The sequence below is a fragment of the Amphibalanus amphitrite genome, unplaced genomic scaffold, assembly GCF_019059575.1.
Source record: "Amphibalanus amphitrite isolate SeventyFive unplaced genomic scaffold, NRLGWU_Aamphi_draft 000511F_arrow, whole genome shotgun sequence".
In the NCBI taxonomy this organism is placed as follows: Eukaryota; Metazoa; Arthropoda; class Thecostraca; order Balanomorpha; family Balanidae; genus Amphibalanus; species Amphibalanus amphitrite.
The window spans coordinates 303,186-328,164 of NW_024882005.1; the positions used below are offsets into that span (position 1 = coordinate 303,186).

The 24,979-nt window shown below is 52.2% G+C and overlaps 2 protein-coding genes across 4 annotated transcripts in view; one reads left to right on the forward strand and one right to left on the reverse strand.

Annotated features, from left to right (window-relative positions):
* The first annotated feature begins 1,958 nt into the window (after positions 1 to 1,958).
* On the forward strand, positions 1,959 to 12,895 carry LOC122393004 (tubulin beta chain-like). Its single transcript, XM_043388465.1, has 3 exons — positions 1,959 to 2,162; positions 7,226 to 7,334; positions 11,224 to 12,895. The coding sequence occupies exons 1-3, from the start codon at positions 2,106 to 2,108 to the stop codon at positions 12,402 to 12,404; spliced, it is 1,347 nt and encodes a 448-aa protein (XP_043244400.1). The 5' UTR covers positions 1,959 to 2,105; the 3' UTR covers positions 12,405 to 12,895.
* A 3,419-nt stretch (positions 12,896 to 16,314) lies between these two features.
* Positions 16,315 to 24,979, reverse strand: part of LOC122393007 (valacyclovir hydrolase-like) — a 41,383-nt gene continuing 32,718 nt past the window's right edge. The window contains exons 2-7 of one of the 3 annotated variants that reach the window (XM_043388477.1): positions 22,479 to 22,576; positions 21,992 to 22,158; positions 21,571 to 21,724; positions 20,832 to 20,958; positions 20,356 to 20,481; positions 16,315 to 16,889 (exon numbers count right to left, since the gene is read on the reverse strand). In XM_043388477.1, coding sequence (XP_043244412.1) covers positions 16,796 to 16,889; positions 20,356 to 20,481; positions 20,832 to 20,958; positions 21,571 to 21,724; positions 21,992 to 22,158; positions 22,479 to 22,569 — 759 coding nt within the window. In that variant the 5' untranslated portion in view covers positions 22,570 to 22,576 and the 3' untranslated portion in view covers positions 16,315 to 16,795. Of the gene's footprint in view, positions 16,890 to 20,355; positions 20,482 to 20,831; positions 20,959 to 21,570; positions 21,725 to 21,991; positions 22,159 to 22,478; positions 22,577 to 24,129; positions 24,695 to 24,979 lie in introns of those variants that run through there. The other 2 variants (XM_043388475.1, XM_043388476.1) reach the window with 2 other exon arrangements.

Genomic DNA, 24,979 nt, shown 5'->3' on the forward strand with positions numbered 1-24,979 from the left:
AGGTCACTGACCCATGAGGTCATAAGTGAACCTCTGCACGGTCTTCAGATGTCGCAACTTCGCAATGCCCTCACTGTCAGAGGAGATTTCACAGGGAAATGAACCATGGAGGACCGGGAGGACCTAGTATCCATTAGGAGTCTCACAACTTGTACATCTCGGATTTTTCCTAAGGTCATTTTCGTAACCTCACCATTAGGTATAAATCAATGGGGATAAACTGAAAACTTTTTCTGGCGCCGTAAACGATCTTCGACTATCTCAAGCACACTGAATCTTTCATGCACTCCTTGCAAGGTTCGATGCGTCACTTTTGCAATGTTGACCTTGCGCGACGTCATTTATGAAGTTATAAGGGTCATATAAGTTTGTCGTCAATAACTACCGATCAAATTGAGCTAGCGAGTCGGGGAAGCCATCAATGGACTCAGGAAGACCTGCCAAATCGAATGATATGCGACATGACCTCCTTCGACCAATTTCGTGACCTGGGGGCGCTGACCTGACCGTGACCCGTGGTCAACACCCTCAGTTTACCTCACCCAAACAAAAAGTACATCATTCGACGCGCCTGAGAGAGGCGAACACGATGCTGGCAAAATCGCGGCTCTTCGGCCGTTTTTTTTTTTGCGAAGTTATTCACCAAAAACGGAACCGTGCCTTGAGGCACTTGACCTGACCTCAGAGGTCACCGGTTGACCTAGAACCTTAAAATCGGGTATCGATCTCTGCGTCTTGTAACGGCGCACGCGCTCGTTTTTCCGCGACGCGCTAGCTCAACCTGGGGCGCAACGGCGAGGGGGGTCGTACCCGCCCCCCGCCCCCTCGGCCGGCGCGTATGTAGAAAACCTATAGGTCCGGTCCGGCGAGGGTTAAACTGGCCTCTGATGGCCCAGACCGACCTCTAAAAGTCCCACACCGGCCTCTGATAGCCAATCAGCCCAGTTGCAGTGGTCGCTGATATAAAACCTCTTAAAAACGTTATAGGTCTGGCTGAGCCTAGCTGGGCCGTTCATGCTGATTTTTATAGGTATATTGAAAAGACTCGCTTTGCACGTTTCACGCTTGCTCGTAATGAAAAAGTTGCTGGATGCCTCTGGAATTTGCATGGGTGCCAACGGCTGCGGAGGACAGGGGAACGCGTCCATCAGTTTGAGTTTATGGACGGGAGTCTCCCTGAAATTTTAACCAATTTTGTTTTTGTCTCGATCGCAAACATGATCTCTGATCATGTTTGCGAAAACAAAGTGGCCGAAATCCGAGGAGAAATCGGATTTTGGGGGTAGGTTAGGTTTTGGACCTCTGGGACCTTGGCCCCCCCCACTTTCGAAAACGTTCCTACGCCTATGTTGACCTCCGAGGTCACCAGTTGACGTGAGGTCTTGAATTGGATACCAGTCGCTGCATAACCGCGCACACGCTCGTTTTGCACAAAGCTCTAGCTCAATTTTACTGAGGCGAAACAGCGAGGGGAGGGGTCGTATAGGGGCCAAGGGGCGCATTTTTTCCTTCCTTTCTTTTAGAAAACAGGTAGGGCTGGAGAGGATGTAAGCCAAGTAGGTATACCTAAAATTACACTTGCGTGATAAAGTCACTGAAACTCAAGGTGGCCATGAAAATGACCAAAAGAGGCTCAGGTACTAACGCATGATAGGTATTTGGGAGAGACCGCAGATTTGTTGAAGAACTTCCGCCAGTAGCATGTTTTCGGGGAAAACGAAAATATATTCTCTGTCGAAACTTATGGGCCTTATCACGCACAGGTGCGGCTGATGTGTTGGAGCTACCCCCCCCCCTCCCTCCCCACCAGCTGACCGGTTGCACTCTCCCAAGTCCCGCTGACAGGCACGGGAAAGGGTCGCCCGCCAGCTCAGCCCAGCTCGGTGGGCGATCGGCCGCCCGCGCTCCAAGCACCGCTCTCCATATATGGCATACCGCCTGTCCCGACCAATGGCAGCGTGCTCCGGCCAGTGACGTCACCGGCCGGCACCGACCGGCCGGTGTAGTGGTGGCCGGTCGGTCGGCAGCCCCTCCAGACAGCAGGAAGGAGTGCACAGAGACGCTGCACGTTCCCGATTTTGACGCCACACCCCTACTCAGACAATATGCGGGAGATTCTGCACCTCCAGGCCGGCCAGTGCGGTAACCAGATCGGATCAAAGGTACGTTCCCGGCGACATCAAAGGATTTCAGCCGCCTTTTAAATGTCCGATTCATAAACGTCACGTTTGTCTCGATCTTCTTGTTTGCATGCCTCAAATATGCATAAAAAATAAGTTGATTCAAGTAGTGTATGCCTCTTAAATCACGTTTAACGTTTTCATATTCATTTATCATATTCCAGTTTTCTTTTTATATTCGCTAATACTCAGAGCCTTCCCCTGATTGCTAACTAAAAACAAAATGTCAACGGTGATCATAAAGACCATGGATAAGACCCCTTCTCGAGGCCTTGTGAAGTGTGATCTTAAAATGTCAATCGTGTCCGACGGATTGCATAAACATTCAACAAATGTAAAGCATACTATAACTCCAAGGTAATAATTCCTTTTGTGCGGGGTATTTTATCAAATTTCGGTCTTGCTATTCACCGAGTCTGGCGGCCTTTTTAATTTTGGCTGTGCTTGGATTACGTTGGAACTCCTCGGCTGTTGTCGGCTCGCTGGTGCGGCAGTTGCCGGTGCGGACCCCACCGGTTCCAGCGGCCTGCCGCTCTGGCTCCCCGGCGCGTGACTACCGCCGTCTAGACGGCTCTGCTGGAGCGGGTCCCCGCCGCCGCCGCCGCCGCCGCCGCCGCCGCCGCCGCCGCCGCCCCTCGGCCCGCGATGGCCGCTCTTCCAATGGCGGCGCCGCATGCGGTCCACCGTGGCGCAATCACTGCTGCGGCGCCGACCGCGTGGCGTGCACCCCCGACTTCCTGTGCAGTTGGCAGCGGCCCGCTCCCCCTCTGAATCAGGTGGGGGGGGGGGGGGGCGGAGAAACGGGTGTGACTGATCAGCACCTCCCCTCCCCCCGAGACTATAGGCGGACGGGCTCAAAGGACGCCGCCACCCGTCTCACCAGGTGGGGTAAGCTGGCTCTAATCGCTCTGACGGGGCGCCACCCGTGACCTTTTGACCTGAGCCGGATATCACCCTGGGGCGTGGTGACACCGGCCGCCGCGCTGTGTCGATTTTCCACGGCAGTGTCTGCGCCTGGCCGGCGCGGCGGTGCCACCATGGGCGACCGGCCGGCCGGGCGGGAGCGGCTCGGCCGTGAGCGGCGTTCAAGGTCAGCCGTTCAGCGACCCGCCTGGCTACACTGTCTCCTCCCTCCTCCCTCGGTCCGCGACCAGCTCAGCGCAGCTGTCAGCCGGAATCGGTCCTCGCGCCGGCAGAGCCGACAGCCCAGACGCCACACTGAGCGGCCGAAAATACCGCCGTGTCGGCTGAAGGGCGGCGCCCGCTTTCTAATCGGAAAGACCCGTCAGCCGTCAGCAGTTGTGTCGGTGCCGCCCCTCAGTGCAGCGCTGGGTGCCACGCCCCGTCTCCCCCCCCCCCCCGCCAGCCCGCCCCTCCCGTGGCCGCCGGCCGTCTGCACTTCTGCAGCTGTTATAAATTCCAATCGCATGTCGCGGCTGGTCGTCGGTCGGCGCTCCCTTTGTTGGCTCGTGCCTGGTAGACCCCGTCATGGACCACTCGGCGGGTGGGGACGGCTGGTGAGACTGTATGACGAGCTGGGGACGACCACTGAGACTGTATGACGAGCTGGGGTCGACCACTGGGACTGTATGACTAGCTGGGGACGACCACTGGGACTGTATGACGAGTTGGGGACGACCACTGAGACTGTATGACTAGCTGGGGACGACCGCGACTCTTCGCGCTCGGCAGGTTGCCTCAGAAGCTCCCCTCTCGGCCGGTTGCCGCTGCGGTTCTCCGTTCGACTCCCGCTGCGGTTCCCCGTTCGGCTGGTTCCCGGTGCGGTTATCCGTTCGGCGGTTCCCTCTGCGGTTCCCCGTTCCCCAGTTCCCGCTGCGGTTCCCCGCCGGTTCCCGCCGCGGTTCCCCGTTCGGCTCCCGGCGCTCAGCGGAGCGCAGCAGCTGTGATAACATTCCGCTCCGGTAATGGTGCGAGCAGACGGCAGGGGCCGGTGTCAGCCGGTTTGCGCCGGTTCAGCGCCTTCCCTAGCGCACGGCCCCGCCGGCCGCCGGCCGCCAGCCCACTCAGGTGCTCCCACGGGGCGGGCGGGCAGTGGGCAGGGGCGCTCCGCCGCTGTTTTGGGCCGCTGACAGGCCGGGTGGGCCGTCCGCCACTGATGCCTGTATCGTGAGCGGCGCTCATCAGAATTCTTAGATAGCCGGCTTAGAGTTCCGGTTGAGCGCAGCGCTGCAAAATTCATCGTGATTGTATCAATGCTATCGGCCAAATTCGGGGAAGCCAACGATCGTTCACTGTCATGATGCTGCGCGCTCAGCATAGGAATATAGGCATCTCGGGCTTATCGCTGCTGAAGCGTGCCTGAACCGCCAGCATCTGCGCACAATTCTGTGGCCGACCGAGCTAGCTGTGCCCGGCTGTCAGTATTTGAGAGCCGTCCCGCCGGCCACTTCCGCTCCCACGCTGCCGGCTGTTCGGCGCGGCGCCAGCCGACCTCACACTGGCACCTCACCCCTGGCCCGCTACGGGCACTGGCCTCTCGTAAATTGGTTCGGGCCGAGAGTTGACAGCTTAACTGGTGGAGGAAGTCCGATATACAGTTACCGACAGGAACAACCCAGTGGGAGCGGTCACCGGCAGACGGCGAAGCGTGCGACGAACCCATCGAGCCTATTTAGATCCTAGTTCACAGTAACTGCAGGAAGCTGTGGTGCTCTCGCACCCTCATTAGCAGCCCGCTCTGATCCAGCGCCGTCTCTGGCTGGCGTCAGCCGCCGGTGCCGGTCGAACCGGCGTCATTGACCGCCAATCGCTCGATCAGAGGCGCTCGATTATGCTGATGACACCCGGATATTTCCTCATTGTAATAGCAAATTCTGAGAATCCGTCTGATTACCCACTACCTCGTCAATTCTGACGCAAACGGATGATTTGGAGCAGTTAGCTGTGGTAGAACTTCCATTAGCCATCGCTTATCAACCGACGTCAGGCTCACATCAGGTGGTTTAGCAGGTTTCCTAATTCACTGCATTTTATATTTTCCAAGAAGCTCTCTGTGATTTTTGTCCCACTTTTGAAACGTAAGGTTCATCGGCATCCGATCCAATATGCTGTTTGATGTGTCCGATCATATTCGTGAAGTGGACCTGTCGGAAAAAACGCGAAAGAGAGATGTAATGCGTGAGGTAAATGCAACCATAAAACACGCTGTCACAAAAGGGCTTCACACTTCACAGTGTACCAATATTTACGTTGCTACCCGAAGCTGGTGCAGTCCTCGCCGTTTTTACACCTCGGGCTTCAGACGGCGGCAGGTGGCTGCTGACCACCCGACCCGACCGGTCGGCTCCCGACCCTCAGCCGCTGGCGTCTTCCTGGAACCTTCCCTCGCTGCGGAATCCAGTTGGACCGGTCAGCGGGCCGCCGTGCCGCCCCGCACGGACTGCCGTGCCGTGCCGCCCTGCACGGACCGCCGTGCCGCCCCGCTCATTGCACAGCCGAGACAAGCAGATAGCGACAGCGAGAGAGTCGCCTGCGTCTCTCATTCTACCAACGCACATCAGTGTGTGTGCAGAGCTCAGTCTGCTCCGCTGGTGGCCTGGTGGATTGGCGGTACTTTCAGGACGGCCCGCCGCCGGGCGTCGAGCTCGAGACGGCTCCACCGACGCCGCGCGCTGACGTCACTATAGCGGCATTCAAACGGGTCGGAACCGCGCGCCGCTGACGCCGCCGGCGCGGCGCAGAAGGTGCAGCCAGACGCACACGGCGCGACAGCCGTCACGCATCTCATTAGTCGTCCTTGGAAAGGGCTGTATATGACGAGCTCACCGGCTGTGAAGCACCAGGCGGCGAGTCACCGCGGTCCCGTGGCGCTCGGCTACCGCGAATCTGTTAGCTGGGGGGTGCGTGCGTCACCTTGGCCAAGTCACAGCTGAGAGCCGCCGGGTGACGCCAGGTGTGACTCATCACGTCACGCTCGTCACGTGACGGTGCCGTGAGCGGCGGCAGGGCGGTTTTATGTCTGTTCGGGCCGCCGAGCTCACCGGGGCGAACAAGGCACTTATTGTCGCCACTGGGAACGTTGGGGAAGGGTGGGCATTCAATTAAAACACTGAGGTGCCTGTGTGCGGACGCCGAAGGACCGAGTTATCGCCATCTAACCTTGATGGATGTCTCAGTCTGCCGTCATTCCTCAATGGAGGAAATACTCTTGACTTCATTTCCTTCATGATGCTTCACACTTCGCGTCAAGCGTTTGACTGCAAGAATGCATTCGCTGACCTCGACTGTTAACTAAATTATCCAACAGTTTGTGTCAACGCCACTTCCCTAGTTGCGGACCATTGGTCACGGGCGGGGTGCACAGGGCTGGCTCGGCCTGTCTGCCTTGGTATGGTTGTCTGCCTTGGTCTGACCTGTTGCTGTCTGGTCTGCCCTGATGTGGACGGGCGCGGTGGTGCCCAAGGTCACTCAGCCGGCACCCCACCGCCCTGACCTAGATTTAGACCCTTTTTAGCGGTGAGGTGACCCCCACGCGGCGCAGCTGGTAGCAGCAGGGTAGGCACCTGCTCCATTTATGGCTACAGACGGCGCCCGGGTGGGATAAAAAATGGACCGGTTCCACCACAGAATCTTCCGTGCCTGCTCGGGCGGGCTTCTTCTGTATCCTATTTCGGGATTCTGCCGTCATATCTGAAAAGGCCGTAAGAAAAGGCACGCTCAGGGTCTCAACGGCTCGCCTTTCCCCGATTCGTCCATCCTTATCATCTCGTCGATTCTCTAATGCGCTTCAAGACACTGTGTTCAACACCCGGGCACATCGTGGTCCCCGGTGGGCCTCGACAGCGGCCCGGGTGCACCGGAAACTGGCCTTGCTGCCTGTACAGTACCAGTTGGCTTGGATGGCCGCCGCTGTCGCCGCCGTGATTCCTTGTCTGTAAGGATGTTTCCCTGAATGGGTCATCGTGTGAACGCTCACTATTATTCAGGAGTTCAAACGCCTTTCCCCAGCATATTGCGCGCTTTGCTTGTTTCACATTTGTTCATTTTGTGCCTTGTGTTGACTGTGGAACTGCTCTGTTTTTCAGTTCTGGGAGGTGATCTCGGACGAGCATGGCATTGACCCGAACGGCAACTACGTAGGCTCTTCGGAGCTCCAGCTGGAGCGCATCAACGTATACTACAACGAGGCCAGCTGTGAGTACCGCGCGGGACTAGTGATGGGTGATGAATACCGCACACGGCCAGATTATAGTACCGCAACGCTTAAGAGTACCTATCCCAAAGGACCAGCTGTAGGTACCGTATCCCTACGTTCCCTCAGGCGGGTAACCTGGCTGGCGGTGCGCGCCCTCCTCCCCGCAGCGGGAGAAGACTAGCAAAGGCTACATGCCTAATGCCCAAGAGGGACGGCCAATCCTGTGGTGGCCCACCAGGCACATTCAGCTCAGCTGTTTCTGTTTGTTTTTCTAGTTCATTTAGCGCACTGCCGGTTTCAGATGGGTGTATCGATAGCGTCTGCTGATGTAGCTTGATTAGTACGAGGCTGCTGGGCTTTGTGGCCACCGGTACGTGCTTCCTGCCAGTCTGATGTCTTCCGAGTGGCACGCGCCGTCCGCAGTAGCCGGTCGGGCGTTGCAACACCAGTGCTCGCGCGGTCACAAGTCCAACAACAACACCATCCAGCTGTTTCTGGCCAGCCGGGCGCCGGGCGCGCTCAGAAAAAGGTGTTTACTCGGCCGATTGCGTCACTTGGAGCCCGTTTGCTGGATATTGACCCCGCGCTGAGCACGTGAGCCGGCCGGGACTTGTCTCTTGGAAGGCGGCAGAAAGCTGACAGCAGTGGTCCGGAGCGGAAAGGGAGGGGGCGTGAGGAAGCTTCCGGTGGCCAACTTTGGCCTCAACCTCCCGCATCCGGCGCCGGGGGCCCCACTGGCCTTGGGTCTCGGTTTCCACTGTGCTGGGGACAAGCAGAGCTTCTTGTTTTCATCCACAATTATGCACGAGACTCAGCAGGGTACATGATTCTCCGAAGGCTATGAGATAAGTTGCCGTGATGTTTCCCTGCAACGAAGCCGTACCGAATTATCATTACCCAGAAGTTGAGGTAATTTGTCTCCAGAAAACGTGATTTGGATAACCTTGATTGATGTTTTTTATCAGAACGTTGCCAGCTGTCTGTCTTGTTATAGTGTTTTGCATGTCATCGATAGGGTGCTGTCACCTCTCGTAACGAATGTGCAGATATAATTTTTAACCTATCGACGGGCTATGCATTATCATCGTTGTCCAAAGATATCACTTGAACCACTGACGTCTGGATGCTTCGCATTCTTCTGCAATGCATTGATGATACTTTAGAATAATGAGGACACACCGATCCAAAGATGGCCGCTCTGGCCCGCCGACCGACTGGTGTTGCCCGTCACCCACTGCGGGGGTTCGGTCGCCCCGGATGTCGCAATTTAGCACGGGTAGTGTGAAATGATGGTGCTGGAGCGGCCGAACGCCGTGCCGATTTACCCCGCTGTAGCGAAACCGCCCGCCCGGCGACCGTCCGAAGGCGATGACCGGACGCACCTCCGACCTCATCGGTCACGCGGGCGGGCTGTCCGCGACGGTGCCGCCTCCGACGGCGACGAGCCGAACCTCGGCGCCGACCAGTGACGTCCGCTGTGCGGATCGCCGCCGCGCCCGAGCAGGGGCAGCGGTGCTGCTGATGCGGACAGCCGAACACTCAGTCTGCTGACGTCAGCTTCTGCTGAAATATCGGCGCGCCGCTGATGCCGCAGGCGGCCTGCGCTGCGTCGCGATTGTCATGTCATGGAACGGGCGGGGGCGGTGAGAGTTCTCAGTCATTGGATGGTCATGGCCGGTCAGACGCAGGGCCAGAGACGCCTGACGGCTAGCGAGGCCGGCGGACTGACCTCCGACTGATCTCCGACAGCCTCCGAGACAGGCCGAACCGTGCTGACAGAGACGAGTGGCCGGCCGCCCTCCCTGTCACGGTTCTTGGACCGGCCAGGGGCGTGTTTATGCAGCCCGGGACCGTTGCAGTCTGACCGTTGTACCGGAGTCACCTCTGGGGGCGGCGAGGGACCTGGCCGCCGGCGGACAGACAGGCGCCGGCTGGTCCACAGGCGGCCTGTGATGTGCCATAAAACGTGCTCTCCACTTCTGAGGATGGCGCCGTGTGCAGTAAGGGGTGGATGCACCACACAGATTTCGACCTGATTGCAGAACAGCCGCCCCACAACAGCTAGAACAGCCGCTCAGTGAACCGAGTGATGGGCTGTGGTTAAAACCGGCCAGATTGCAAGAACAGCAGGGTCGCCGGTCGGCCCTTTCCAGACCCTGTCTCTTTCCTCGATTCACCACTTCTTGCCCCACTGTGGTCGGTCTGTCCCATTTGGGATTCAGACAGGGTTGAGAAGCTGACAAGAGAAAGGTGTCGGTCGCCCCACTGCCCGGCACCGGGAGCGTGTCTGGCCGTCTGGGGCGGCTGACGTGGCCGCTGGGGCTGGCACGTTCTCTTCCAAACCGTTCCCTCACGCCCGCCGCCCCGGGTCAGCACGTCCCTGACCCGCGGCCGCCGTCAGAGCGCGGCCACGACGCGCTGTTCGCGCTAATCGACTTCATCTCTGTGGCAAATCAAACGCCGATGTCCACATTTGGTCATGGCTTTTACCTGCAGCCTTTGCGGGATACAGGATGGGCAATTTACGACGCAGTGCTAGCGTAACATGATGGAAACCTTCGATGCATCTGGAATATTCAGATTTTGATGGTGTCCGAGCCAAAATCATATGGAGATTGGGAACGGGCCATCTGTAACTTCACTTAGTGGTTGGATCATCAAATACGCGCATTGCGGGCAAGGGCTGATGTCACTCCCTGTGGCAGGACTCGCAGGTCGCCTGGCGCCGAGACAGGTGGCACAGTTGGTGACCTCTGGCCTCGCTGTAGGTTTTACAGCAAGCTCCCCGGTCACTCTCTCTGCCTTTCGAGTTTCGACTTTCCCCTGCTCAGCTGTCTCCCCTTGCCGTCTCCCCGGACGGACTCGTCTGTCCGTTCCTCTTCACTCCCGCTCCGCTCTTCCGTCCGCCGCTACGGCCCACTTTTGCACGCGTTGCTAGTGCCGTTGGTTGGCGGCGGCGACCCGTTAGGTCGTCTGGGACGGCCGGCGGCGCCCGGTCAGCGCCCAGACCGACACCGCTGACCCGCTGTCGGCCGGCCGCAGCCGCGTCGCCCGACGAGCCGCGGAGGCGTTAGCCGGCTATCAACTATGAAGCAGCGTTCTAGGGCAAGTGCAAACGACGTCGTATAGCCGTCCAGAGCGCCGCTGAGCCGACAGCTGGCTGCAACTACCGCTGCACCGGCGGCCGCAGCGGCGACCGGTCACGTGACCTGCTGGCCACGACACGGCCCGGCCGGTCACTCTCTCTCTCTCCTTATATGGCAGTCGGTGTCTCGCCGCCGGCCGGCCGGCCGAATATGGTCCGTTTAAATGCCGGCCTGGTCGCGCAGGCGTCTCGCCGTGTTGGGCCGGCCGGCCGGCTGATCAAGATCTGACTCAGCGCCGGCGAAGAGGGCGACTGGAGGTGACTGGCGGCGCGGCGCGGTAGGCGCGGCACGTGCACAGCCGGCGCAGCGGGGGAGGCCGCTCAGCTGCGGGCGCACGCCACAAAAAGTGGCCCATTTCGGTCGGTGCATAGATGTGACGTGCCGAGGTTGCCAGGTCTTCGGACGACCGGCCGAACGACCGTCGCGCCCCTGGTGGCGTGGGCGACCGTCGCCGCGCCTTTGTGCCGCCAGTGGTCTCGTGAACCAGAACAGCTGGCGTCAGACGCTATCTCCGATCAGTCGACAGCTTAATGCCTGCTGGCCCAGTTGTTTACCCTCTGACCAACTAGCTCAAGCCTTAAAATGGCCAATGGATGAAGCCTATAGTTTTGCGGAAAGCCGTTTGAAGAAGGTTGTCATATGCTGTCACAGTTTCGTATAACATTATTTATTAATGGATCTTCTATGTCACGCCGGTAACGAATGGACTGTGTGGCTAACGCTGTCTCCTTCTCTCTTCCAGCGGGCAACTACGTGCCACGATGCATCCTGGTCGACCTGGAGCCGGGCACCATGGATTCGGTGCGCTCCGGGCCCTTCGGCAAGCTCTTCCGGCCAGACAACTTCGTCTTCGGCCAGTCCGGCGCTGGCAACAACTGGGCCAAGGGCCACTACACAGAGGGCGCCGAGCTGGTGGACAGCGTCCTCGACGTGGTCCGCAAGGAGGCCGAGGGCTGCGACTGCCTGCAGGGCTTCCAGCTCACACACTCGCTTGGAGGCGGCACCGGCTCCGGCATGGGAACTCTCCTGATCTCAAAGATCCGGGAAGAGTACCCGGACAGAATCATGAACACATACTCGGTCATGCCGTCGCCCAAGGTGTCGGACACGGTTGTGGAGCCGTACAATGCCACCCTTTCCGTCCACCAACTGGTGGAGAACACGGACGAGTCTTTCTGTATTGATAACGAGGCGTTGTACGACATCTGTTTCCGCACATTGAAACTGGGTAACCCCACCTACGGTGATCTCAACCATCTCGTCTCCCTCACCATGTCTGGTGTCACCACCTGCCTCCGGTTCCCCGGTCAGCTGAACGCTGACCTCAGGAAACTGGCCGTCAACATGGTGCCGTTCCCCCGTCTTCACTTCTTCATGCCCGGCTTCGCGCCTCTGACGGCGCGTGGTGCCCAGCAGTACAGGGCGCTCACCGTGCCCGAGCTCACCCAGCAGATGTTCGACGCCAAGAACATGATGGCCGCCTGTGATCCCCGGCACGGCCGCTACCTGACGGTGGCCGCCATCTTCCGAGGACGCATGTCCATGAAGGAAGTCGACGAGCAGATGCTGAACGTACAGAACAAGAACAGCAGCTACTTCGTCGAATGGATCCCGAACAACGTCAAGACCGCGGTGTGCGACATCCCGCCCCGTGGCCTGAAGATGGCCGCCACCTTCATTGGTAACAGCACCGCCATCCAGGAGCTGTTCAAGCGTATCTCTGAGCAGTTCACTGCTATGTTCCGGCGCAAGGCTTTCCTCCACTGGTACACCGGCGAGGGCATGGACGAGATGGAGTTCACCGAGGCCGAGAGCAACATGAACGACCTGGTGTCCGAGTACCAGCAGTACCAGGAGGCCACCGCCGACGACGAGGGAGAGTTCGAGGAAGATTACGATGATGACCAGGCTGAGGTAGCCTAAGATGCCCGTCCTTCATAACTCCAGGGGTCCAGAGGTCATTCCGCCATGCCGTACTGGCGCGTCCGAAGGCTGACGCACCATCGTGCGCGCGCGACACTCCTGCCTCGCTGTCTCCAGTGACCCCGCCCCTCCCCCATTCCTCTCCAATCGCCCCGTTCCTTTCTTCCGCCCGGCCACGGCTTCTTCGCACGGAGGCGGCAGGACTGTCCCATCATTCCAGCAAATTGTCCACCTTTCAGCCGGACCAAGTGGCCTTGATGAGGGCTTGTGAGTACTGTTGTTCTGAATATGCCGTTTGCACTCGTGAAATGCTTTACCGCTTGTTACAAACGTTGTGATCAGCCGATTTTTATATTTTTTACTTCAAGGAGTAATTTGTGAGGAATCAAAAGATCTGCGTCGATGAGATGCGTTTGTTTTCGTGTCACTCACGTTGCAGGGAGAGCATGATACTTGGAAAGACAACGTGGAATAAAACAAATCTAACGACATCGCTGTGTGTTGCCCATGGCATAGTACTCCGAAGTGACACCGACTCAGACCAATATTGTGACGCGGTTGTCTTAGCAACGTATAATACTTATAATACTTCGACGTTACTGTAACGTAGAACTGGATTGAAACGCCCTATCCTGCTAAGTGCGAGACGAGCAGTCACTCTAAGAGTCTAGAACTTATTAATTTATCGTTTATTTTTTCATGAACCCCTTTTTGAAGAAATAATTAAAGCAACGACACAGTTATTTGGCTGCCAGGGAACTATTATCTACCGTTGGAATTACCCGATAAGATAAAGCAAGTAATCAGACTTCCAGAAGGCAGCTGGGCTTTATTTATTTATTAGTAGGGTAGACCGGGGCAAGTCGCCCCGCCGAGGTAAAACGCCTCACCGATGTTTCTCGGAACTGGCAAGGTTCTGGGGAAATATCCGCTCTTCTATAAAACGTGCACTATATGATCATTATATGAGCAGACTGGAAAGAAATTGTGATAACTCTTTTTGGAGGTATAGCCAAAAATGTGTTTTTGGAGTGATTTTTATGTTTTGTTGTCAGTTTATGCATCATGGCGTTCTTTTATGGTCCACATCAGGTTACCGACTTTTATGTATTTTGAACAACTATTGTCTAGCGCTTATAATGCCGGGTTGGTTCCTGTTAAATTAAGTCTTGCTGGAGTGCAAGGCGTTGTTCTCTGACCGAAGTACGCGATGGGGTAAAACGCCCCAGTAGGTCGCGGGGCAAAAGCCCCATGGGGCGTTTTACCTCATGTGTTGTTCGGACTACCCACTTCCTAATGTTCGGTAGCTGGCGAACAGCAAGTTTCTATGCATTTATATGTACTTTTCTCAGGAACGTAATGGCAAAGGAAGTATTTTGTTAACATTTGCATTGCAATAATTTATTATTTGGCCTTAGGAGGCAGGTGAAAAACCTGCTCATACAATAGTGTCATAGCTGAACACCTGACAGGATGGAAGGTGCTAACTTCAGTGCCGTGCATCCCAAGGTCTAACGGACCTCTCATAAAAGATTTAGTCAGCTAGCATGTTTAATTTTTAATCTAGAGTATGGGGCTTCTTGCCCCAGGCCGTGGGACGTTTTGCCCTGGGGTTGGGGCAAAATGCCCCATTTGCAGTTGCTTCACAAATCACTTCCTAGCTGGGAGTCCGATCATAAGTGAATGAGTTTGAGGGGTGGAATTTAAAGTAAAATGTCCAAAGAACGCATTGAGCACAAGTTTTGTCCCACATCACCTTCCAGGTGATGTGGGACAAAAGTTATGTAGCAAAATAAATTATCTGGGGCGTCTTGCCCCAGGCTACCCTATTTGTTAACCCTATTAGTGGCAGGCTCCTGGCTACCCCTATTAGTGGCAGGGGGGGCTGTTTACGACCCCCCCCCCCTGATATCTCGAGATCTAACGGGCCGAGTTTCAAAATTCAAACGGCACTCGATTTCTTTCAACGTGATCTACATTTCTAAAAAATAAAAATTAAAAAATGTCAATGGGGGGTAGAGGGGGGTAAAAACGGGCAAATTGCAGATACATTTTAGACTGTTTATCACGGCCAGGTTTCTGAACCAATCTTAACGCAACTTTTGCCGATCGATAGAGAATGAACCAGGAATTCACATGGATCCTAAAAATATGCATTTTCAAAAATCATAGGCGGATACAGATCATTGAGATTGTGGGTACACAAAAAGTATAGTAAATAAGGTTTTTGTTGGTACTGTTTCTAAAAAGGGTGGCAATGGTCTTGTTAAGTGTTACAATTTTCTTATGAGAGAACGACTACAATTGTATTGGTCATGCATAGGCGGTGTCAGGGCACCTATGTTGGGAGGTAAAACATAACCCCCCCCCCCCCTTTTGGACGCCTGGATCCGCCTATTATAGCAAAAACGTGTCAAAAGAGGATGCACAATAACTTTGTATATGTTATCACATGATACCTTTCATTCACTGTTCGTAAAACTGGTGCATACAGTTATAATACATCAGCATCGTGATCTTCGCCCAAATGACTCGCTTCACGAATAGGACCCCCCAATTCCCAGTGCTCTGGAGCCGCCCCTGGTAAAGTTATGAACTTGAAATCTTCAGGGAATGTGCCCAATTTAGTTTTAGGAAAAGTCAGAAAATTTCAGCATCGTGGCTTCAGCGGTTTCGGAGATATTCCCGAAAAACCTGAGGGGTGGATGAAAACACCCCCCCCCCCCCCCGCCACTAATAGGGTTAACCCGCGCCCGGCTGGGGGTCCTGGATTTCCACGCCCTGCTGGGGGGGGGGGGGTGTTTGAACACCCCCCCCCCTTGTAACTCGGCTCCTGGGCTACGTAGCGATACGCGGAAGGCGGCGTTCGAAAGAGCGTCAAAAATAATGACGAATGCACTTCGGTCAATTTTTTGGTCAGGTCAAAGGTCAGGTCACCAGAGGTCATTGAAGGCAAAATTTCGACGATTTCTAGGTCGAATGTCGAAAATTTCCAAGAAGCCAACGCATAACTCGGGAGCCAATAGAGCTACAGCGCTGCGGAAAAGCGCATTCGATAGCCCTATTAACGCCCTTTCTGGATAATTCTCTCAGATTTGACCTGACGTCAACGGTTTTGCCTGCAGGGGGCAAAAACTGCAAAAATAGCCGATTTTTTTTAGAACAGTTTTTCTGCAATAACTTTTGACCCAAGCCTTGTACGAGCTTACTTTAACCGGCATCGTGTTCCTCTCGTCAAGACGCATCGAATGAACTATAACTTGACCTTGAAAGGTCAACTTGAAAATTTGACCTCAGGTCAAGGTCATGACCTGACCGGAAAGGGTCATGTTGCATATCAGTCGATCCGTATCGTCAAGCTGAACACATCTAAGGCGTTTTCATCGCTCTAGCATGCCTCTATCAAAAGTTATTTGCGAAAAACTGTTAGATACCATTCGTGACCTAAGATGACCTCAGGGCATAAACAAGGGTCACGGACACCATTTTCATGTTCAGTGTGTCTAAACTACTTGTAATTCGGTGGTTTAGAGTGTTTATAATGTCTTTCATCCAAAAGACGCGCATTTCAATTTTCTCCCATTGACTTATAATGGGGAGGTCGCAAAATTGACCTGACCTTAGGTCATCGATATCAAAATTCTGAGATAAACATTTTGTACATGCTATTGCTCTTAGCAATCGCTGAAAGTTTCAAAGCGATCGATCACTCGGTGTAGCTATGACAGACATTGAAAGTTTTTATGAGGTGAGGTCACTTCAAGTGACCTGGTGACCTGACCTTGAATGACCTTGGTCTGAAATTTTCACAACATGTGTAGAATTGATTATGATAAGGTGTACCTATTCGCGAAAAACCACAAGGGGGGTGTTCAAACACACACACCCCCCCCCCCCCAGCAGGGCGCGGGTTAAGGAGAGACGTGCATTGAGGTAATTAAGATGCAGGCAAGAGGCTAAATGATGAAAATGAGAACACACTGGTAAGCAATAAAACACAGTACACATACGTCAATGTTTGTTTGCTTTTATTCCAAATACATATGCAAGCGATACAAAAACAAGCAGCATCTCCCTTCTCCATTTCTTTTTTCTTTAGAAAATAGCGGAAAAAGCAGTCACCGTAATCTACCGAAAACCGTCGTCCAGATAATGCTTGGTTTGCCATCGGTTTGACCCACGCTAAGCCCCCGGGTGTTTTTGTACACATACTTGAATGATCCCCAGATCAGTGCAGCTTTCCACTGGCCGAAACTAAGAGGCACGCAGCACGGATGCCTACCATATCGATTGAGGTCGGGCTCGGATCGATAGGGCGGCCAGAGTGGCCCCAGTTCGTCAGACGACCGGCCAGGGGCCCGGAGGACGGCCGGACGAGAGGTGCGGCCAGCTCACCGGCCCGCCAGGAACTCCGACACCACCGCGTTGAACTCGTCAGCGCACTCGATGTGCAGGTTGTGCTTGGCTTCCGGGAACACGTGCAATCTGCGGGCAGAAAGGCGAATCAGTTCGGGAATCATATCCATACAATTAGACACGCAGCACCGAGCGCCGTCAACTCAAAATCAATATTGAGACAATTTTGCTACCAAATAGTTACTGAGCAAATCATCGTTTCTGTCTGAAACTCACGGAATGCATAAGCAACTTTTTAGGAGATAAGGAATTGCATTTTCTACTGGGATATATCTACTAGGAAAAGCACTTACAGGCGGGTTGTGTTGAAAAAGTAAAACAATTTGTAATGCATGTAACATTACCCAACTTCTGCAGCTTTCCGTCATCGAAGTTTTTGATGCTCGTGAATAAAGCATTTAAAATCAAATTATTGGATCCAAGAAATAAAAAACAATGAAAAATGCGAATAATGCGCTTCGCACAGAAAACACTCATACTACCACCTCGTAAGGAACATCACATTAGAGATGTCAATCGGATACCGACTTTTTGGAATACCGATACCAAACCGATACCAACTTGGTATTTGGTATTTCAATCGTAATTTGTTTGGTATTTTGTTGGTATCACGAACTCTCACTAATGTATATATAAGAGGCTAAGAAATCGGTAAAAAGTTGGTATTTCCCTCATGTTCCCAAGTTGGTTTGGTTTCGGTATTTCCTCACGGTTTTGTTTGGTATTTGGTTTGGTATCGGTATTCCGATTTTCCGTAATTGACACCACTACATCACCTTGTGTTTGCATCAGAATATGTTCGGGCGGCTGACACCGCAAAGCAAGCCCGAATGAAAACCAGCATGTCACAACACATTAGCTACCTACCATAAGCATTCCGAGGCAGCTTAATGCTCGTATGCTCATGAAAGGGCGTCAACGATGCTGACAATGCCACTTGTACTGTCTATGCCAGCGGGAACCGTTCATGAAGGACGGCGGCCGCCACCACCACCACCTCTGGGGGCGCGGCTCGAGCCAGCAGCGGTGGCGTGTCCCGGAGCGATCCGGGGCGCCTACCAGACACTGCACCTATATCGGGCTCAGGGGCCGCTATTTGATGTCGCATTTGGCCGTATTTGAGGATCGCTAACGAAGGATTCCGACCGCCCTTCGACTCACGAACGGTGGCCGCGGTCCTGGCGGGCACCGTGCGACGGCCCTGTCCCCCGCCGGGCCCCGCCCCTCTCAGGAGTCGATTGAGCTGCGCTGTTTCATACTGTGTTAGATCGCTGTTCAGGAATCATGTTTGGTGCCTAAAGAAACGAATGCCACCCTTTCATGCATGAAAATAAAGAACCATTATTGGACATTAGCATTTTTGCATTGTTAAATTCGCTTATCTATTTTCTATATTATTTCGCTCGTTATTGATGTAATAAGAACCGTTTAACACTGCTTTAATAGTAGGTCATACCCAAAGCTGACATAACCTGCGTAACTGCATATCGCCGTTCACAGAAGGTAGCGTGCATAGGAAGAAGAAACAAAAAAGTAGTCTACAAACAAACAAATGAATATTATTATCAGTGCAATTGATGAAAAAAACGTCACATTGAAATACGCATTTACGGCTCTTGATTTCAGAACCTGCTTCATGCTTGGCAGTTGGCACGAAGGCCGAAACTGTGGTGCAAGTTCACGTTTGTAGACGATGACGAGCGCTCGAATAGGTCGAGGTTCATACTATGGTCCATAGATGGCACTAGTAGTAGTCCGCCTGAAAATAGACTGACCCGCAAGGCACATGGCAGGCTAGCGGGCGGCGGTGGACGGAGGGACACCGGACAAGGAAAGATTTTCGCCCGCAAACCGGGGGCTGGGTTGATGTTAGCATGGGGCTACTTTGGGAATACACTAAGTGATTGTAATCGAAAACATAACACTTTATCTTGTTACTATTTAATGGATTTGTTACCGCTAACTAAACGTTCCATATTTTGCTAAAACGCAGAGACGCAGTGTGCGTGATGCGAGCTTCGTATTAGCTCGCTTTCCTCCGCGGATCATTTCCAAATGGGGAACGAAACGCAAGGCTACTAACGATTTAGTGCGAGGTTTCTGGAAGAAAGAACTCAATTCACTCTTCCCTGGGATATGATTCTAGGCTCTTAACCCGGACGGGCCCGGGGGGTAATCCCAACCACCGCAGCCCGGGGGGGGCGTTTTTCGCCCCCCCCCCCCCTGTCTAACTCCGTAAATAAGGGAGCAACGGAAACAAAAGCGATACCAAACGAAAGGTCCTTAAGAGACGATTCTAATGCACCTAAAATTTTTTACCTCAGGTCAATTTTCAAGGTCAGAGGTCAAGGTCAAAGGCCAAAACCGGCACTTGTGTAGTGATCTCAAAGTAAGCCTTCTAGAGGACGGCAGGCTGCATCAAACCGGCAAAATTGGGTGTCAAACGAAAGAAGAGAATCTGAGGATTCTGAAAATGTGCTCCAAATCAAAGGTCAAGGTCAAGGTCACGCTCAAAATTGACCTCAAACTTGGCACTTTTTCGCAAATCTTGCGTGCTAGTTTCCAAGATGTTTTGAAATGTTTTGAGGCTTATCAGTTCCCTATTTGTGGTTCATCTTACGATACAAGGCTGCTCAAAGGTCAAGGTCACAGAAGAGTATCCCTGCTAGAGGCTATTTCACTGATTCAAGTTAGTAATAATAAATAAGACAATTTTGCCATCCGGAAGCTCTAAATGAAGGCTTAGAGGAAAATAGCTGTCAGATTCGTGATCAGCGGGTACAAATCCATCATAAACGACCTTCAATGTGTCAAGGTCAACCAGAGGTCATTCGAGGTCACATGAGGTCAACATGAAACTTGACCTTTTCCGAACAAAATATACATCATTCGACGCGGCTTGACAAGGCGAATGCGATGGTACCACTGCCGTAGCTCTAGGACCATTTTTGTCGAAGTTATTTGCGAAAAACTAAAACCACATTTCGGGGTCGTTGACCTGACCTCTGACCTCAGGTCACCAAAACTATTTTTCCATTTTTCTCTAGCTCAAACGCTACACAGCCGTGCTCGTAATTTGTCTTTATCTCTAAAACTCTATTTTTAGCAGCTATTTGAAGTTTGCGTCTGTGACGCCGAAGTTTGCCGTGCAGGGGTCTAGAAAAATGGACCTTGTGACGTCATCAAGGGGGCTAGGTCCAAATTTTTTACTTCAGAAGATGTCAAATTGATGGGAGAAAAGGTACTGAAAGTTTCGCCTTCCTATCCCTAAGCGTTCGGGAGTTATCGCAAATATTCGCCAGGGGGGGGCGAAAAACGCCCCCCCCGGGCCCGCGAGGGTTAAGGACACTAAATGATGACCCGCGTTACAGTTTAACTCGGGAGACTGTATTCCGTGCTACCGTCGATCCCCGTGAGCTTTCCCTTGCCATTGGCCTGTGGCCGATGTGACTTGCCTACAGTAAATAAATACAGGAATTGAAAAGGTCCACAATCACACGTCACCTCATCAGGAGAACGAATTGATAGTACTCACTTGGCGTTGGGGATGTTTTTCACAAAGTACTCCGGATCTTCCATCTCAAAGTATTCGTCCTTTGCACCGTGTACCACTAGCGTGGGACACTGCACTTCACGAGTTTCACGCATGCAGGTTCCATTGCTGCCAGAAGAAGAAAAATGCTTGTAAGAGAAATCGATAGCGTGAAACAATGTATAATCGAATCGTTTCGCGAAAAGAAAAAAAAAAGAAAAAAAAGAGAGCCTGAAATGAACGGTAAGATCAATTTTACATGTCATATTACTATACTTATAGATCGAACAACTGGGTACACAACATCGAAGCTGAGGATGTATGCCGAGAAATGTTTTCTCGGTATAATAGAAATTAAATGGACAGAACCATAGACTTCTGTATTGCATAGAAGTCTATGCTAGAAAGTAATACAAGACAAAACATCAACACATCGTGCAAAATAAGATGTAAGGATGTCAATGCAGTGTCGGTCTCACCTGACGTCTTTGAAGGCGAGCGTCACGTCGACCCACTCGGTCCACATAGAGCGGAAGTAATCCTCTCCGTACAGCTCCAGCATGGGCGCTCGGTCCGCCTCCGACCAGTCCTCAATGTTCCTCATAGCTGCCGGTAACGGAAGAGACAGAACTGTCACCCGACTTTAAGATCCTAGGTCAACCGGTGACCTCTGAGGTCAGGTCAAGCGCCCCAAGGTACGGTTCAGTTTTTGGTGAATAACTTCGCAAAAAACGACCGCAGAGCCGCGATTTTGGCAGCATAGTGTTCGCCTCGCTCAGGCGCGTCGGATGATATACTTTTCGTTTGGGTCAGGTCAACTTAGCTAGCACGTCACAGGTCAGGCGCAGCAGAACACAGAGAAGAGAACACACACTGGGTGTGAGGAGCACACAGGGTTGGCTGTAGTACTGAAAGGAGCGTTTTTAGATTGGTAATGCACGGAAAATGATACACGATACGAATGGCGACCATGCATGAATAAACGGGAAGAGTAGGCATGAATGAATGAATGAATGAATGAATGAATGAAGGAAGGAAGGAAGGAAGGAAGGAAGGAAGGAACGAAGGAAGGAAGGAAGGAAGGAAGGAAGGAAGGAAGGAAGGAAGGAAGGAAGGAAGGAAGGAAGGAAGGAAGGAATGAATGCATGAATGAATGACTGAATGAATGAATGAGCGAAACAAACGAACACGAATGAGCGGGATGACTTTGTTCGCTACCTTTGACGACGTTGCCGAGTTTGTCGGTGTAGTAGGCGTTGGCCCCCCAGATGACGAGTTTGCTGACGCTCTGCGGCCGGAGGGCGGCCAGGATGACGGCCGAGTTGCCGCCGTCACTCCAGCCCAGCACGTGGTAACGCTCGTAGCCCAGCGTCTGAGACACACAATGGGCCATGATAGAGTCGCACAAGCATCTGGTGAAACCCTCCCGAAACCAGTAAATACATAGTGGTATGCTAAGGAACGTACGTACACAACGGTTGACTATAATTGAAGTTTTTGTTATCTTCGTGACTAGAATTACTGCTATGTTGCATTGGAATCATTTAGATCCAGTTGCTGCAACCAGTCACACTCGTGCTGAATATCGAGAGACCCCCGGCTGACTGCGACGGCGGCACCTGTCCGCGGCGACACGCACCTCCATCAGGTCACCGGCCACTCGCGCGTCGTCCGTGTAGAAGTCGGGCCCGAACCGGCGCGGCGGCGGACGGCTCAGGCCGTAGCCGGGCAGGTCAATGGCGACCAGGGTCAGCTCCGGACCGGCCAGAGACTTGAGCTGGTGGCTAAAGTCGCTCAACGCCGAGCCTGAGAGTAAAGTGCGTGAGGTCTTGTGGCACTCAGGCTACACAGTATAACACAGTGCACTTATTGAAGGGGTGCACCAGCTGCAGGCAAGGGAGCGCGTGTAACTCACGATATGAGAAGTTTGCTATAACATACGCTACTTGCTCCCAACCAGCGCAAACATGCTCTTAGCGGGCCACCACCCATACACGAGTAAATGTTAACGGCTACTGTCTCTCAGCATTGACGTCGGCCTTACCGCGCAGCGAATTTCCCCACGTTTTACTGCACACAGACACAAATTAAACGGAAACTACAAAAAGTGACAGCGAAGGGCTTACCAAGGGCTCCAGGTATGCAGAGAGCTACTGTGGAACCACTCCCAGCCTTCTCATAGTTGATAAGTGTATCATTTACCTTGACTTTAGGCATTTTCAATCTGAAAAGAAATAAATGCGTTGTAGAATAATGGCAATATGAGTGAGCAAAACGATTAGATATCGAGTAAAAGCAGTGGTGGATTGCAATGGGCAAAACCGAATGACAGTACATGTAGCATTGTAGATGTAGATGTTACACGCGTAAGATTTGCCATGCTGACTCTTGTAGCCTCAATTTTCGTAATCGTTCGAAGTCAATGCACCAGTTCAAGTACCCAACCAAATGGGATAAACGTCTGCAACATTATTGAGTCTTCATGTCTCAAAATAACTCATTTAATCATTTTTTGTGATTCTTTTTACTTAAGCAAACGAAAAAACTAATCAGTTGCTTACAGTAAACTGTAATACATTTTCAAATCTACCCTTTCAGAGATAACACGCCTTTTCGATATCCCTATTTCCTACATCATAAAAATAACACTCAAAGTATTCTAACTTTGATTGTCCTGTGTTGCAGCTAAACGATCACTAGTGTCAAATGAACACTGGACTTTTGAAGACGACCATTGAGCACAAGTCAAACCGAGTCCCTGGCGCCCAATGATGCACTTACAGAGCGTTGATCGGGCCAATGGCCAGCGATGCTGAGAAAGCGTGAGGTAAGAGCGTCGAGGTAAAGTGGTGATACTAATTTAGTAAGTGTCCAATCGCTGTTCATAATCCAGAGTAAGGGGGCATCGAAAAGGCCGCCGGTCCAAGAGGGAATCGGACAGACGAACTTACATCGGACTCACCTCCGAGCGCTTCTCAGCTACTACCGATCACCCCGCTCCTTTGTGGGGCTACCCAGGCACCGAAAACGATCCATTGATTAAAATCACCCTATCTTGAAGTGAAACCAACGGAGACGTAACAATGGTTTCGGAGCTACTAAAGATCGCCTAGAGCACATGAAACACCAAGGTATAGACTTCTATGGAAGTGGAGAGAAATTCTTACGTCACAACTATGAGTCTCGTATCTCGGAGTCTGGCTGGCATACCTATTCTACCCATGTATCAAATATGACAGCTTTATTGCTTTCATATTGAGCGAGACAGCTTTTTAGCGCTAAATAAATATGATTTTGAGCTGAGGTTCATGGCATAACGTGAGTGTTGAACATCTCGTTGCAGTTGCACATAGCTGACATTCATACGCAGAGAAGCAGTGTCAAATCAGTAAATTGTTTTTTCGCGGTATTTAGGCACGTAAATACCAAGCAAATTAGCGAGTTTTCAGTTAATTAGCAAGTTTTCAGTACATTACCAAGTAACAGGTGATACAGCAAGCTGGCAGGTATTTCGGCAAGTTCAACAAGTTTTTCGCGAATATCTAAGCTTATAGACGTCCGATCAACACGGGAAGAACACCAATCGGTCCCAAATTTCATCTCCTTCATTTTATGGCCAACGCAACGCGAAGAGAGCCAAGATTTATTGTACGTACCTACAAGTATACCTACTGTATATCTACTGCATACCTTCGCATTCCAAAACGTTTAGGCACTTGTCAAGCCTTTTTGGGATTATGAGTACCTTACACACATCCACATCTCATAAAAAACAAGGTTAGCAATGATGATGTATTTGAGTCTTAGTATAATAGCCCATGAACAACTACTACAAAATACGCTAATAGGTATCGTCATCACAGCACATGCAGATCGTGAATCCGCCGGTAAATCCCAAAAACATATCGCGTTAACTAAGCGAGGCAATTCAGACAGCCAAAACGAATAATATAAGCCCTGGTGCAAGCCAGCCGGTCACATACGGCTTATGCATACTGCATACCAGTAGTCTTCTCAGCCTATGCTATTGCTTATATATGTAGGCACGAACACAGAGCTAATAGATACAGCAGTCCCCGGGATTGCCGCAACATAACATAACTACATTTTCTTCAACAAAAACCTCAACTGACCCAGCCTTTCTCCGCAGACTAACTTTTTATAACACCCAAAGTGCATCTCCGTCAACACTCACGATGTACGACTTGTCTTCGGGTGACATTTCATTAAATGATGGTCCCCTCAGGGTGATCACTCTGCCAAAAACACCCTCACGAGTTTGTTGAACTCGTCGGCATACTTCATGTGCAGGTTGTGTTTGCCATCTGGAAACACGTGCAACCTGGAACAAAACAGAAATTACAGATAATTCAAAATCAACTTTGTGATTAATTTATAGATAATATCAATAGTTGGAAGAAAAAGACTACAGAAGATTTTTTAGAATGGTATGTGCATTGCCCATGAACGGAAATGCATAGGCACCAGATTGTTTGAGGCGTTACGCTTGGATGTGGAAAACATAATACTATTGCGGTGAAACCTATGACGTATTTAGGTCTCATGTTTCTAAGACATTATGTACACAGTCAGCAAGATACTAAATACATTTCCACAATAAGGTTAT

Excerpts from the sequence above, each read along its gene's own strand:
- LOC122393004 (XM_043388465.1), top strand. The coding sequence starts at position 2,106 with ATGCGGGAGATTCTGCACCTCCAGGCCGGCCAGTGCGGTAACCAGATC. Across the intron at positions 2,163-7,225 it reads GTAACCAGATCGGATCAAAG|TTCTGGGAGGTGATCTCGGA; the intron begins GTACGTTCCCGG and ends TCTGTTTTTCAG. Across the intron at positions 7,335-11,223 it reads ATACTACAACGAGGCCAGCT|CGGGCAACTACGTGCCACGA; the intron begins GTGAGTACCGCG and ends TCTCTCTTCCAG.